Below are 16,882 nucleotides of genomic sequence, written 5' to 3'. Positions count from 1 at the left end.
ACCCTTTAAATTATTCTTAATTTGCGATTAGCAAATTGCGAATCGCAAATTGAGAATAATTTCACATTCATTTCTATGGGCCTCCTGGCCCATGGAAATGAATGGGAAATTATTCCTTAATTGCGATTAGCAATTTGCTAATCGCAATTAAGGAATTTTAAGAAATCGCTAAAAAATAGCAAATTTCAACATACATACCATTTTGCAATTCTCAAATAGCGATCCCTCAAAAATCGCTATTTGAGAATCGCAAAAGTGTATCTTGATACATCTGGCCCAAAGTCTTGTAGAATTTATACCCTTGCTGGCACCGAAGGAATTGGGAAGTTTGGGGATAAAATTGTGGTAGTCCATCCAGCCAGGCAGGGCCTATGATTTGCCACTTACTGGGGCAGCGGTGAAGAGAGAGTCCAAAGATGCTTCCTCGTTGATTAGGGTGGGTAAGATGAGTAAGGAAATGGCAGGAGAACTTGAGGTTGTGGATTGTGACAAGTTAGAGTCCGACTAGGGTGAATAGGGGTACCCATTCTTTAAAGACAATCCTCAAACGAAGGCCTGCTTAAAAAGTTCTGATTGCAGGATTTATGTGTGGAGTACGTGGTTTGGTTCTGCTGTCATAGTTTGGTTGATAGCATTGCAGATCCTTTGCCAGGGGGTATCTCAAAATGTCTGCCCCCATATTTAGTTTTGTTTGGCGAGATACATGCTCCAGCGATTCTTTGATGCCATTCCTGAGTCAAAGACCTTCTTAAGCAGCTTTTCTTTCAGGTTACATTGAAAAGCTCATCATTTGGCGTGCTCTCATTGTCTGGTTGAGAGCGTTCCAGATCAGATGATTAAGGCTGTCTCAAAAACTGCTGCCTGTATTTTTCACCAGAATTGTTTTTGTGAAATTGCATGATCAATCTATTCAATAAGGCTTTTCTGTGATTATGGAAATCAAATTGTGTTTGTTTTGTTTTTTCTGCATCTGGTGGTCCCCAAGAGACAAACCAAAGGTGATGATGGACGGAGCGTTGACAATACAAACACTCACCCCCAGTCAACTGATCTGGGTTTAATCCATCACCGTTCTTTAGCTCACTCCGCCACCCCAGTTCAGACGTGGCCATATGTAAATCAGTCTGACCCTGTGCCTCATCGGAACAGTCCAGCCCGAACTGCCAAGCCATGTCTTCCCTGGACCGGAATCAAGCTTCCCAGGACCGGTTTCTGGCATTACAGCCGTCTTCAGCCGGGCTTGCTTGACTCCAGTGGCAAAGTGAGTAAGGGACTCACGTCTGAGCATACCCTGCCAACTTAGGGCGAACAAAGAAAAACCAAAGGTGATGATGGACGGAGCGTTGACAATACAAACACTCACCCCCAGTCAACTGATCTGGGTTTAATCCATCACCGTTCTTTAGCTCACTCCGCCACCCCAGTTCAGACATGGCCATATGCAAATCAGTCTGACCCTGTGCCTCATGGAAACCGCCCAGCCCAAACTGCCAAGCCATGTCTTCCCTGGACCGGAATCAAGCTTCCCAGGACCGGTTTCTGGAATTACAGCCGTCTTCAGCCGGGCTTGCTTGACTCCAGTGGCAAAGTGAGCAAGGGACTCACGTCTGAGCATACCCTGCCAACTTAGGGCGAACAAAGAAAAACCAAAGGTGATGATGGACGGAGCGTTGACAATGATTTGCATATGGCCATGTCTGAACTGGGGTGGCGGAGTGAGCTAAAGAATGATGATGGATTAAACCTAGATCAGTTGACTGGGGGTGAGTGCTTGCAATGTTCAACACTCCGTCCATCATCCTCTTTGATTTTGCTATATACAGTCATATACCCTTACAGCCACTCACACACTGATTTAGTCACCCATAGAGCTACTCACACACCTAATCACTCACCCACACAATCACACAGCCACTTACTCACCCATACAGTTACACACAATCACACACTAACTAATACAGATACTAACGCATACTCACTGATCTATACAGTCACTGACACAAGCGCAAACTCACCCATACAGCCACTCACACATTCACTCACTCACCCATACAGTTACTCATATATCCAATCACACACCTATACTGCCTTTCACATACCCAGTTACTCACCGATATGCCACTGACACATGCACTTAGTCACTCACGACACAGCTGTACACACACTCACCCATACAGCTGCTCAGACACACTCTCTCCCCCATACAGCCACTGACACACCCATGCAGGCAGTCACACAGCCCCTCACCCACCTACACATGACAGAATGATACAGACATTCACACAACCTAGTCATTCACCAATACATTCATTGAGGCACCTAATCACTCATTATACAGTCAGTGACACACCCACTGAATCATCCAAACAAGCACTCGTGCACCCACTGATTCACCAATATACCTTGGTGTACATAATTAACACCCATAATTTTTTTTAAAACACTCACAGCCACTGGCTGGTGTCATCAGTGATGTCATGAGTGATGTAATATGCGGGGTAAATCTGACCCTAACTATAACATCCCTGTAACCTTTGTTTTTTCAGTGAATATATATACACACACACACACACACACACTCACACACATTGCTTCCCTTAACAATGTAATTTCACACAATGTAGTAATGGCAATGTGCTGCACCAAGATGTGGTGGACTTGATGGCTTCGGGGTGTATACCCTTTTGTCAGAAGTCAGTTCCTCTACTGCCAGGTTCACGGTGCCCAAAAACACCTACGTACATGCATATCAAACTACCAAGTATGAAAAATGGTTCCAGCAAGATCGCGACTGGAATCTGTTTGAAACATAAATATATACAAAAAAGGCTCTGGAAGGCTAATACAAATTTAGAGAAGTTCGAATGGGCAAACCCACATAGATGGTTCACCTGCTGCTCACTCATTTGTGAGAGCAAAACTGGAACTTTATCATGATGGTCTCTGCTGCCTCAGCGCAGAGCCAAGCACCTGCTTTTATGCACCTGCTGTGTTTAAAGGTAATTAATTTACCCCAATATGCCCCTGAGTTATAGCTTCATTTTCAGACATCGCAGCTCTGAATCAGCAGTGAACAAGGCGTTCCTTCTTCTGTTTCTGAGCTGTGCTATCTAAAATAAAGCACTAGCTCAAAGAAATATTGGGCTAAATGAATTAACTTTATGCACAGCAAGTGCATAAAAACAGGCTTTGTACTCTGCACTGTGCAAGGGGAGCCCATCATGATTCAGCCCCTGACATCTAAATTTTTGGAGAAGCAAGCACACCTTAGAACTCCAGCTTGAAATATGAAACTTACACTTTAGTTTAAAGTTCTACAATTTGGGATGATTAGAAATTCTGGTGACATTCTTCCCACTTTTGGCAACTACTGGCTGTGCAGCTTTTTTTTAAACTGTGCTCAGCTTTTATTTTATGAGAATTTTGGGGGATGTATCCATGCCTTTGTTTAAATCTCTTTATTAACATGAAGTTATATGGTGCAAGAATTCCATGAAAAACTCAAGTATGTAACACTTCTGTTACATATGTATCCTCGATCTGTGTGTTTTAATATAGCTTTTTAGCCCGTCGCATCGTTAAAGGTCCGAGCAGAAGGAGAGGGCCTTTAACAAGGGAGCTGGCCTTTAATGGATGGTACAGTCCAGCTACGGTGGGCTATAAGGCTATTAGAACATTCCACCACTAGAGGGCAGAATGTTCTTACAAATAAAACAAAGGCCTCAGGGAACCCAAGGGGATTTAAATCCTTCGGGGCTCTTGAGGGCTTTGTTCACAGCAACAGCTGTGAACAACAACATTGGAATGTTGGATCTCCAGGCTTTTACCGGGTCATTAGAAGCCCGGAGCACTCCATTGTCTTCAATGTCGCTCCCAACATTCAAATGTTCTAATGAAGAAAGGATAGTGTTGGTGGAAATAGCTTTACCCATGGGAATGTCCTACAGGTTATAAATGATGGAGAAGTATTATTACATCTAAATTAAATTTCCTTTTACAATCGCTGTGGTAGATTTAATGTGTCGAACCGATGTTCAATTTGAGTACATGCATCACACAATTCTACGTGTATATTGCTCTTCGGTTTACTATTACAAAGCATGCTTAATTTACGCCTAGATATTTTATGATAGTCTGACCCTAACTGGCTTAGATTATTGGCCTACTGAGTGTAGCAATGAGGTTACACAAACTAAGTTTGCAGTCTCTTGCTCAGACGTTTGTGTGCCTCAGTAGCCAAGACAACCTTCATCTTCAGGAATGTAATTAATCTAATGATTTGTTAAAGTCAATTGGGGAGCTCCAAAATTTACATGTAAGGTTTATGAATCCCTTAGTGTCTATGGTGGGTGCATGACTGAGGTCCTTCTGCTTACATTTGGGGGTTACCTGCCTTGAAGGACTATTACAGATCCTTGCAGGATGTAGTTGCTTATGACACCTCTGGAAAAATTAAATGCATATCTGACATCAAAAACCTTCTATCCATACCTGGATTAGGTGAATTTTGATCTTCCTGTCCTGCTACGAACGAACTATCCAGGGCCTCCCCCAAGTAAGCCTTCTGCGAGCACATGTACATTGACAAAATCAGGAATGTCTCAGAGGGGTCTCTTGCTGACAATTTTTTAGATTTCAAGATTGAGATGGGTTTTGAGCTCTTTTTAAATTATATTATCCTGTCAGCTGCTAGGAGTATATATCTCAAATTCCAATATGGCACCTTACCTTTACTGTCCCTACAAGGAAAATGGAACCTCAGCCACCTCTCGAGTACTATATGTCCAACCTGCCATTAGGTCGAGGATTCCCTGGGACATTTTATTTTCTTTTGTCCTTTTTACATACGCCCTAGAAAAGTCCTGGGTCATTCCTATATGTATACAACTGGTTTGTAGGCAACATCAGGAGGCCATATGGCTGTTGCACACAGAATCTACACAGTCGATTGTCTGTACAGTGGAGCTGGTGTGTCAGAACCAAAGCAATGGCTTGAGGCTCTATACTCAGAGACGTTTTCAGGCATGGTCAAAGTGGGCTCCGGCTCAGGAACCCAACTTTTCAGGGGGGCCTTGATAGAGCCAGCTCTGTTCTCCCAAGCGTCTTGACCTGATGACCCTGCAGATGTCTTAAACTGTATTTTAAATACTGTTTTTCCTTAATTTATTTTTAATATGGGCGATGTGTGAGAGTCTATTACAGACATTTTCCAGAGGTGTGCTCTGTTTATCCTTAATTTATTTTTAATATGGGTGATGTGTGAGAGGCTATTACAGACATTCTGCAGAGGTGTGTTCTGTTTATGTTTCATGCAACTTTCATAAAAAAGTTTCTTTTAGTCCAAAAGAAGACCTTACATATGAGAAGTGGGAGGGTGTCACATAGATTATTTGCAGTAATATTAGTGAGCTGCTGCTGTGCTACAATATTGAAAGCACATGTCACTATACCTGAATATTAGAAAAACACATTTAGAATGTAGGGAAGTTTGTCTGTGCACTGTCCGTGACCTGGCCAAAAATGGCATGAAAGATCTGAAATTGGATCCTAAATTCAAAGCTGTCCTGAACAGGGCCCCCCAAAAGACGTTTACCCCAGGGCCCCTAAAATTTTTAAGATGTCTCTGTCTATACTTAAATTCTGCTCTGACTGAAGCTCTGATCTCTATTAGACATCTTGACCATATCACATGAGCTCTTTACCTAGACTGACCCTTTTTTAGCTTAGTCTCGAGATTAGCTATTTTTATACATATTGTTATACATCTTATTTTGGATCTGAACTTGTAAGGGCTGGTTGCTATTGTATTTTATCTTTATTTATTACATGTATGTTTGTTTATGTGTTATGTGCTTTTATGGTACCGAATAAAGTATTTTGAAATGAAATGAAGAGTTTACTGTATATTGCAAACGACACGCGCACACACAATTGCATCCAGTGTATGCCTCGAAACTACAATGAATTCCTGGAGAGAAAATTCCCCAAAGTATTGCAACCACGGTTCTTTTCAAACATTAAAATACTTTCTTAGATCAGCCTCCGAGGTAATCCGTGAAGCTTTGTTGCCTCTCATATAAATTAAGTTATTGGTGAGTGGAAGCACAGGTTTTTAATTAGTGCTCTCTTTCCCTTAGGGGGTGATGGCCAACTGGATCCACTGTGCGAGGAAGCAAGACAAGCTGTGCTAAATGCCTACTGACAAAAAAAAATATGTTTAACTCTCTGTACGCTGACCAGTCATTTTGCCACCTTCTGATGGATTTTTGCAACAACAGACAGTGAATTCGATTTCATGCATGTGTTCCGTCTTAAAAGAAGATATAGATTATAACAGCGGTGTGACGTAAACAAATAGATCCTTAAGTATGGGTATTTTCTTCTGCAAAAGGCTTTCTGAATTGTAAAATCACCCTATCATCATCACCACTACTCCTGAAGGTGTGCACACAATGACTGATATCTTGCAGTGCCTATATATGATTGTCTTTCCGCCAATTAATACAAATACAATAAAACAATAGATTGTTCTTTATGGTCTGTGAACAATAAATCACATTTTGTAGGTGCCAGAATTATAAAGTTATTACTATACCTTCCTATATCCACAAGAAAATAATTGCTACAAAATTAATGACTCAGACTATCCTGTTTGTATTGTGTGGAAAACAAATGTTATTTGTCTTGAAAACAAAAATGTGTTCAAATGCGTTCGATATGTGTCAGTGTAAGTCATCAGGTGAGAGGTTGAATGCAAGATCACATTTATCAAGATCAATTATGAACTCTGTCTGCATCTGATTAAATATTTCTCTACGGAGTGCAGCCAAATAGTGTTTTTATTTGGATGTTTTAGATCACAGCCAGTGCTCAGGTGTGTGTTTATTGTCTAATCCTAAAATAAATTCTTCTGAGCTTGTCCCCAAATCTCTAGGAGAAATGCCCAGAAAAAAAGCTTGATGTCCCGAAAAGGTACTTCTCGAAGGTGTGGAAAGCCAGTTTATAGTTCTTAAGGAGAGTGACATATCTTTGTGCATTGAAATTGATGTTAAGCATAATACTGTTGTAGGGCTTGTACCTCATTGGTGCGTTTGTAGGACAATATAAATGTCAGGAATGTGCCAGACTGATTCAATGCACACTCTCAGGGTACATTGGCCTGTTTCCCTACTAGCCCACAGTTCACTATCTGCACCCCTAACTTTGCAGGGTAGCTAATGAGTATGCAACCTCAGAACATGACAAACCAAATCCCCCAAGGAAATCGAGGTAACAGATCTGGAACCCTTTCATTTGGACTCATGCATACCCAAAGAGATGCACAAGAAATACTCAGCAAGTCTTTTCAATATTTGTTGAAGCATTGTGAATGTTGTATAAAATAAATGCGCTGAGACAATCAATAGGAATAAACAGATTAGAGTAATTTGTGTTACAAGAATAGTGAAAAAGGTGAACATTTCCACCATTATACTAAGACAGAGAATGTATGCAAGGAAGTGGTTCTGTATATATAATAACGGCACCACCACTGGCCATGTTGCAACCCCTGTCAAGCCGCAATAGTTTATTCTAGTTGGATAGCGTTGTCATCTACCGGACAATAACATAAATAACATTTGCACAGTCAACCTGATCCCTTGTACTGAATGTTTAAGGTGTTGTGATGGTTTACCTATGAAGTGGAAAAGTAAGCAATGCAGATCCAGAGAATGTTATCCTGCATGGTCACGTACACAAATGATGGTCAAAAGTCACTGTGTTTAAAAGAGACGGCAACTTAAGAAACGTGGCATTTCTAACCGGGCATATCCTGACCACATGACAATACCATGCCTTTTGGCTCTACCAACTGCAGAATTCATAAAGATACAAAACCTAATAATTGTTACAATTTTCGAGCATATCGTTAGCCTACCAATTCTAAAAGATTCAGTGTCCTTGTTGTGCTCATTCAGTAATATTTCAGTCCATGAAATAATATTGTGCACTGAAGTTAAAAATTATTCAAACTGAATATTTTTCTCAAAATGTCTGCACTTCAAGAAAGTCCGAGGGTCATATGCATCAAGTGTTTGCACTGACACTCAGGCAACACTAAGTGACCCAAAACTTCACAAATCACATTAACAGAAGCAACAAATCAAATTTCATTGCAGAAGCTATTTTGTGCTGAAAGGTATCCCTTGCTCTTCACCCAAATCCCTTTGTGCTACCCCCCTTGCTAAAGTATGGAAGGGGGTGTCCCTGGGCCAGGCCAGCACAAAAGACCTTAGAAGTTGCTGCAAAACCAAATTTAACCCCTCCCCTGCTGGTGACAGAACCACTCTGTCATCAGCCGCGTTCGCGCTGTGCCGATGACGGAGCGGTTCCGTCACGGCCCGCTCGGAACGCCTGCGCGGCGCGGATTCCGCGCCTGTGCTGAACGTTCTATTGAGCGGGCGGGGCCATGACGGAACCGCTCCGTAATGAGCACAGCGCAACCGCGGCTGGTGACGGAGCGGTTACGTCACCAGCATGCGCCCGCCGCGCGGCCGCCCCGCCCCCTTAGCACTGCAGCGGAATAGCCGCCGCAGTGAAGGGGTTAATAAAGTAGCGTGATCTGCCTGTGACCCGAATCCTTACACCAAATAAAAGCAGGCAAAAGCAAGATGTTGAGTGCTGTATCTCCTGATATGCCTAAGTGCAACATGCATGCTTTTCCCTAAAACACACCTTTTAAATTCATGACCACTGTTCTTGTATATATACTTAGGAATTTGTACTGAGGCAGTGTGTAATTTGTGCTGGTGTTTTCTGGTGCTTGGCACCAGACCTTATTTATAAACACCAGCACATATTTATGAGAAACTATCACATGGTGGTGCTGTGTTTATATTTCTAACAACAGTTCACTTCTGGAACTTTAAACTATTTAATATATTTAAAATAATTATAAAACTTGAACTTAAACCAGCATTTTAAAGTGACGTGGAGTGTGGCAGTTGCAGTGAACCAGTGAATAATACTCTGGGCCCAAGCACTTCATTTTTAGAAAATTAAGTACTGACTGGAGGGTGTTCCTTGAGTACAAATCGTAGGGTAGACAGTAGAGTGTCCTTTGTGCCAGAGAGTAAGGCTGTGTATGACACAAAACCAGCAGAGACCGCTGCAGGTAAGTCTGGTGGTGCTGGGCGCTGTGGGGGGGATATGGACAGACGACGGAATAGGAGTCATTTATTAATTTATTTTGCACTATATCGTCATCCTTCGACATTCCCCTCACCCTGCCCCACCGCCTCACCATGTTTACCTGCACTGGCCGCTGCTTCACAAAACACCCAGAGTTAGCGTGAGTGCTTCTAATCATATCATCAGGCAACTGTTACTATGTTATGCCATCCATGCAATGCAGCATATAACTTGCCTGAAGGACAGAAAATCTGACTTTCATGCCTGCTTATCCCGTGTAATTTCCATAATTGGGAACAATGCATATACCTAGGGAATGCGGACCTGGGCATTTAATAGGAGATACATCCTTCTAAAATCTAAGGATCCAAATAAACCATTAAGAGACTTATCTCATGGACAGACACTTGGAAGCAGCCTTCTGACTGCAAAGAGGGTGTGTGAAATTCTTAAACATTCTACCAATAATCGTCATGGACAGAATAGCATTTACGAAGTTGGTGATAATGCCTCGATTATTGTATTACTGTATCAATATTCCATTACAGATACCTAGATATTTTTCATGGGACTGGATTAATTGATGGTGAACTTGACTTGGAACCCGAGCAGATGTATGGTTATTCTAAACAAATGTAAACTATCAGTAACTGAGGGAGGATTAGTAGACCCAGACTTTGAGCTATATTTTCTGGCTGCACAATTTCAGTTGGCAGCAGGGTGGTTGGGTGGAGTGCACATAGACGATACTGAGCTGAGACTGAAATACGAGACAGAACCATGGCAAACTTCTTAATGAGTGGAGGGGCAAAAGTTGGAAATAGTTCATGCCTGCCTTGAGCAACTTAAATTGCTGGAAGAAATGCAAACTGATTGACTCAACCATGCTCTGGCTTTACCACTGATGTTGGTCTGCCAAAACCACTGGGTTCCTATATAGCTAGTTAAGGAAAGAGAGAAGACCCCACTTTTTCCAGGGAACAGGGTACTATAGACAATGAAAGTCAGTGAAAAATCCCTAGAGACACTACTCTTTAGTTCACTCTAATATATCTTATTTCTCTCATTCATTCAAATTACCATTGTTAAAATAAAAATGTATAATTCCCACACTAAAATGTAATGTTTACAATCTTTTTATTTTTAATAAAAGAAGGAAGAAAAACTATCCTCCACTCATTGTGAATATTCGTTTCAAATGCCATATACTGTAAATCTTTAGCGTTTTTAATTATGTATGTTTTCAGGAAGTCTTTTCTGAAATTTTAATTTATGAGGGGAGGATAGATTTTCGTTGTAACTCTGTATGTAGACTCCTTTTTGGGATATTAGGCCCAGTGCTAAATGTTTCCTGTAGACTCAAAGCATTGCTAGTTTGCGTCTTCTGCTTGTCTTGACCCATGGGTCAATCTTTCAATTATGGTGCACTAATGGATACCATATTCAATACATGGGACACTGCAGACACCAATCCCATGACACATGCAGTAGCCCAGTTATTATGTATGATGGAAGGGGGTCTGAAACAGGTAACTTGGTTTTATGAAGCTCTACAGTCCATGGCCAAAGTGGACATAGCCAAAATCAGAACACAATTGGAGACCAACATGGGGAGGGAACCAGAAGAGAGGGACTCGTAGAAATACCTAGGATCTTCCCAAACAGTTTCTAGAAATGCCCATTTTAAATATATTCAGTTGAACTACTTACACAGAACTGACTTCCAGAAGAATCAATATGATGTACGGAATTAACATACTGTGCTGTCCCACCAACACACTCATGGATGCAGGGTTCCACCACATGGTTGGGGATTTCCGCATTTTTGGCCTATTTTGTAAGATGCTTAATGACCGACTAGCAGTAACACTGAGGAGAACTGGTTTCTGCTAACTGAGCAATGCCTGCTTACCAACATGTAAGAAGGCAGGCAACAGATTTATGGTCCTGACATTATGGCTGGCAAAGACTTCCATAGCTACGTTGTGGAAATCTCAGGGCTCGTGCCATGGCCCGATGGTCAAATGCAGTAAAGTAAAAAAGGGGGTTGTGTAAATGCCCAATAGCAGCACTGTGGAATGAGGTGGTGTTGGAATGTGAATCTTGTTGGCAGTCACCAGAGGGAGTTGTGGAGTCTACTGGTTGAGTTTATACATTAGCTGTAAATTTAGAACTATATAATGTTGCATAAACCCATGGTTCAGCACAAAACACACTGGTATAAGGCTGTGGTACCTCCTGAGAGGGGTTCATCCGACAAACTGGCAAGAACTCTGACCCCTAACTGCCACTTTACTGGCTACACACTTGATGGATGAGGGTGCTGACATACCCCACATAAGGGACAGATCCACCAATAGATCTACTGTAACAATTACATCAGACCCACACTTGTTTTTCTTTTTGATGTGGAATAGTTAAATGTGATCATCCTTATTCGCATTGTTGGCAGATAATCAACTACAGTAATGGAAATGTTTATTGACAACCCTTATCCATTCATAAAATCTGTCAACACTGATATACTTGAAAATGTCCCAAAGTAATGGAACTTGCAAGATAAATGTGTAAATCAATAAAGGTATTTTAAAAAATAAAGTTGAATTACACTCACGCCCAGTGACATGAATACTTTCAGTTGATTGTAATGAATTGAAATATTTGCAATACTTGTGGGACTGTGGTTCTAGCATTAAGTGTGCACAGTGGCATACATACGAGGAGAGGGATGACCAAGTTCATCTATGGCTCATCTTTTCTTTAGGGTTAACCAGAGATCTTTGTGCAAATAGGGTGTCCAACACAGAGGATTAAGATTCTTCAAAAAACGCAAACGCAAATGCATTCTTCTTCTACAGGGCCTTTGTGGCTGTGATACATTAGGATTCCCACTACAGAAGCCATCTGGATCTACCTGTTTGTTGTACCAACAGCAAACATTCCTTATAAAGTATCATTGAAGCTTGCTTTAATCTGTATCCTCTCTGAGGCAGAAAAAGCTGTCCAACCTAACTATGAACTTTTGAGATGTAAAGATGCAGCTGAACATACCAGTAGAGGGCTGTTGCTCAGTTGCCAACGACTGTGAATCTAATTTGAAGACTCACGTCAGCATGTTGAAGAGCTGCATCCAGACAGACCTCAATAGACCCTACAGCAATTCTTTTTAAATGTGGAGCTGAGTGCTGCTTGTTTCTCTAAGGCTAGCATTACATCTGATACCCCGCTGAACCTCTGCTCGCCTACTATGCTGCTGACCTTGCCAGAGTAGTGAAAGACCCAACTAGCCCAAAACGTCCAGAGAACCAATAATCTCTCTACCCCAGTCAGAGACCAGTGATTTCAAACAGTAAATTATGTTTAACTTAAGTAACCAGTGTTACTTCATTGTATTTGTCGTTAATTGTAATTGCTTGGTTCTTTTGGTTTTATAATGTGTATACATTTAGGGTAGTGTTAAAGTGCTGTTCCATTAACTTAGTAATATCACTGATCACACATTCCATCTTTATGTCTGATAAACATGTGATACTGTATCCAGGCTTAACTTACAAACTAGGGGGCATATTTACGAGTTCTGGCCCATCTCTGCATATCAGCAGAGATGCGCCAGAACAAATGCATCACGCAAAACTACCCTTGCATCACGGCAGATGCGCTGTGGCGCAAGGGTAGGCAGATGCGTGACGCATCTTGTGACGTAAGGGCGGCTCATCCCTGGAGTCGCGTTGCAAGCGTGATGCAACTCCAGCAATGCTCAGGGCCGCCCAATACTTAACATGCTGCGTCAGTCCTTATGCCTGTTTCAAGGAGGCGTAAGGAATTGACGTAGCATCGTCGCGGAAGTGCCTGCGTGAAATCTTGTAGATTTCACGATGGCACTTTTGCGAGGTGCACAGGTACCGGAACGCCCACCCTGCGTGGGAACGCCACCATTGTGGCGCTGGGCTTTATAACGTGATGCATCTCCCTAGATGCGTCACGTTGTAAATGCCTCGCAGGGATGCGCCACGTTTACGCCGCTGTTGCGTCACGCAAGGCGGCGTAAACGTAGCGCAAGGGGCTTGTAAATCTGCTCCTACCTGTTTTGGACTAGGGTCTGATTGCTCAACTAAGCTAAAGTGGGCTTTGAGGCAAACGTTCTGACTTTCACCTATTACTCAGCTTCCTGAAAAGAAAGGAACACATGCAATCTCACCTTTGATATTGCTTGGTGGTACCGGCAACTTCAGAGATCTGAGGACAAAATTGGGCACAAGGTTAATATATATGATTGGCTGTTGATCTTTATAGTGCTTTGCACCCCCTCAAGGTCACCTCAAGTGTTGAGGGGAAGAAGAAGAGGAATGAGTAGGAACAAGAGACACATGCGAGAAAACACTCCATTACGAAATGCAACACAACTCCTTCAAGGAGAAAACTGACAGCCACCACCTGTAAAACACCAAAGCGGATGACTTCTGCAATCTAATAATCTCAGACCTCTTAAGACTTCGCAGCTCTTTACATGTGAACGTATGTAAATAAACCACCGTTCTGATCTTTGATAATGAAGGCTTCTGCCGTAAAGCACTCAGACCTCTGGTAAATATAATCACCACATCCCTTAGTCTAGCCATCATTCCTGTCTCCCCTAAGACATAACAGACTCTCCCAGTATTCAAGAAGGCCAACCTGAACCCTGATGATCCTTTTAACCCCTTCCATGCTCATGACGAGCTGCTCGTCATGCAGTACACTGCTTGTGTGCTCATGACGAGCTGAGCTCATCATGAACCATGGGATTCAAGTATGGACCCATCATTAGAATTACATAGATTTTTTTTACTTCACAAACTTTGCAATGTGGAAAGCTTGATAACACCAAGGGCAGCTTTAGTGGGCCTTCTAAACAGCTGGAAACCATTCCCAAAGCTGGAGAGGGCTACTGAGATTAGCAGGCAAACGGGCACTAATTGGCAGCCACCCTAGTCCTCTTTTTCCAGCTTGCATAGTCAAGAGCCCCTTTGCTCTCAGTTCTGCCCAACCCTGTGCAGCCCCCTTTGTTGTTCACATCATCCCCTGATAGGGTAGCCTGTCAACTCTCCACATGCCTGGGACTCTAACCGGATGGTCACACGATGGGCTGTAGGCTGGCATGATTTCCTGCCCCAGGATGTCCTTCCTACAGGGCATTTTAGAACAGGAAACAGTGACTTCAACCATGCTTGGTGCATTAAATGTCGCCTCGTCGAGGTTGAGCAAAGTCAAGAAACTTTGCCCAGCTTCCCTTGAGGCAACATTTTGAGACATCGTACACAATGTAAGCAATGTATTAAGTAATCAATACATTGTTCTCCAGTAAAAATAAATAAGGAAACAGAAGAAAGATTCTGCACAGTCAACAACCACTATGGTGCTCCCGCTGCCCTTCAAAGGACTGACAGTGATGCCTCTGTCTTTTTCTTCTCCTGCAACTCTCTGCAGCACTTGAAACTATTAAGCATCAAACTTCGCTCATCCCTCCTTCAACCTCTCCACTCATAAGCAGAGTGTTGCTTTGCATTCTACATAAGCAACACATTTCAAAACTTGTTATGTTGTGTATATTTGCATAGTGTATCACTCACTCAGGCGGTATCCTAGCTCTGAAGCAGGACCTGGATGGGCAAAGATAGGGTCATGGCTAGGTGAAGAGCCAGGTCTTCAGTGTCTTTGGAAGTTCAAGAACTGAGTTGGAAGCTCAGATGTGCAGGGGCAGGACTTAGGAGCAGGGTAGGAGCCTTAGGAGAAGGCACAACCGCCATATCTGGTTCTGTGTGTGCAGGGAATGTGTGCTAGTAGGAGTACAGCTGAGTGGAGGTGTCTGGTATATTTGTGGCTTGGTAGCCAGTGCAGCTCTTTGAGATGCGGGTTCGAAAGGTTGAGTGTAAGCCTGGCCGTTGTATGTTCTGGAGTCTGCCAGTCAGTTTGTTGATTCCGGTATAGTGTGTGTTGCAGTAGTTCAGCTTGCTGGTTATGAGGGCTTCGGTAACAGTTATGCAGGTGTTGGTGAGTAGCCATTTGAAGATCTAGATTAATGCAGAACACTGGCCGACAGCTAGTGGTATTATATTAGGTGAAAAGAAGACAGGTGATGTTGCTGAGCTCTACATAAACGCAGTGCTCTGTTTGTCCCCACCATCACACCATGCTATGTGTATCCTGAATTCCCAGAAACAGTGACAAATCTATGTGTCATCTGCTAAGCCAGCATGAACATGCCAATCTTATCAACTAAATCGTCAGATTTGTTCAATCTGCACCAGCTGCCAAGGATTCTTCATTTCCGTCCAAAGGAATGGCCTTCAATTTGTAGTGTGAGCCCTAATTAACCCTAAACTTGATTATAGGAATGATGGTTTGGCAGGGTTGACCTGGCCCTGGGGGCCAAAATAAAAGTGGCCGCTATTAGTGAGTTTGAAAACTAAAAAAGTGGCACATGTTTGCCTATTGGACCAGTTGTGAACTTATTAAGACAAGCTGTCTAACTGTTTTGCAAGGTATGGAATACTACATATATTTGAGCTTGTAGCATGGAATGTTTGTTTTAAAATCACGAAATAAACAGTAAAACCGGCCCAGCAGACCATAAAACAGGCACACACACAACCAAAAAACCTTCACACACATTGACCTGTCAGAGCAGCCCATCAGGCACTTCCTGGTTACCATATAGGATAGTCTGTCCATGCGTTTTGGGGACATTTCCTGATTTTCTGTGGAGACGTTGCTAATTTCCAAAATGACCACAATGCCGGCAAAGGTTGTTTAAATTTTTCGCAGCAGACTACAAAATAACAAAGAAAACACAATTTTCCCCCCCAAACAAAAATTCCTGAAGTGAGCAATGATAAGTAAAGTCTTAACAGGGCAAACTACAGACATATCACATCTGAGAAAGTAGGTATGCAATGCAATAAAAAGGAAAACAAACAAACCAAGTTAAATTTCAAATGACCTCCAGGCAAACTATTTCCATTTGAAATGGAAAACAAAAAAATATATGGCATGTAGTGAAGAGGCACAGCATAGATTCAGTGTTGCAGACTGCAGGGGCGTAGAGCAGAAGTAGAGTAGAATGTTTCAGAGTAGAGTGAAGTGACATAAAGCGGAGTGGTGCAGGGTAGAGTGCAGTGGTGTAGAGTAGAGTGGCGTAGAGTTTAGTGTCTTAGGAAACAGTGGTGCACAATTGATTAAAGTCGCAAAGTGTGGATTTGCCTAGATTGCAGTGGTGTAGAGTGCAATGGCATAGAGTGGAGTGATGAATAGTAGAGTGGCATAGAGTGGAGTAGCGTACAGTACGTTGGCATGTAGTAGAGTGGTGTAGAGTACATTGGTCCAGAGTAGAGTGCAGTGGCATAGAATGCAGTCATGCAAAGTAGAGTGGCGTAGAGTTCAGTGGCGAAAAGTGCAATATTGCAGAGTACGGTGTCACAGAGTAGAGTGGTGTAGAGTAGAATCACGTAGAGTGCATTGGCTTAGAGTGCAGTGGCATAGAGTAGAGTGGTGAAGAGAAGAATGGTGTAGAGAGTAGTGGCATACAGTACCCTGGTGTAAAAAAGAGTGGCATAGAGTGCAGTGACATAGAGTGCAATGGTGTAGAGTAGAGAGGCATAGAGTGCAGTGGCATAGATTAGAGTATAGTGGCGTAGGGTGCAGTGGTGTGGATTAAATTGGCATAGTGTGCAGT

At 42.5% G+C, this 16,882-nt stretch overlaps 1 protein-coding gene across 1 annotated transcript in view; it reads left to right on the top strand.

The window, feature by feature from the left end:
* Positions 1 to 8,302, top strand: part of C5H10orf53 (chromosome 5 C10orf53 homolog) — a 184,989-nt gene extending 176,687 nt beyond the window's left edge. The window contains exon 3 of the mRNA XM_086920148.1: positions 6,138 to 8,302. Coding sequence (XP_086776274.1) covers positions 6,138 to 6,202 — 65 coding nt within the window. The 3' untranslated portion in view covers positions 6,203 to 8,302. The remainder of the gene's footprint in view (positions 1 to 6,137) is intronic.
* Positions 8,303 to 16,882: the final 8,580 nt, after the last annotated feature.

This window comes from Lissotriton vulgaris, chromosome 5 (assembly GCF_964263255.1).
Source record: "Lissotriton vulgaris chromosome 5, aLisVul1.2, whole genome shotgun sequence".
Taxonomy (NCBI): domain Eukaryota; kingdom Metazoa; phylum Chordata; class Amphibia; order Caudata; family Salamandridae; genus Lissotriton; species Lissotriton vulgaris.
This window is presented reverse-complemented; position numbering and strand designations above follow the sequence as displayed.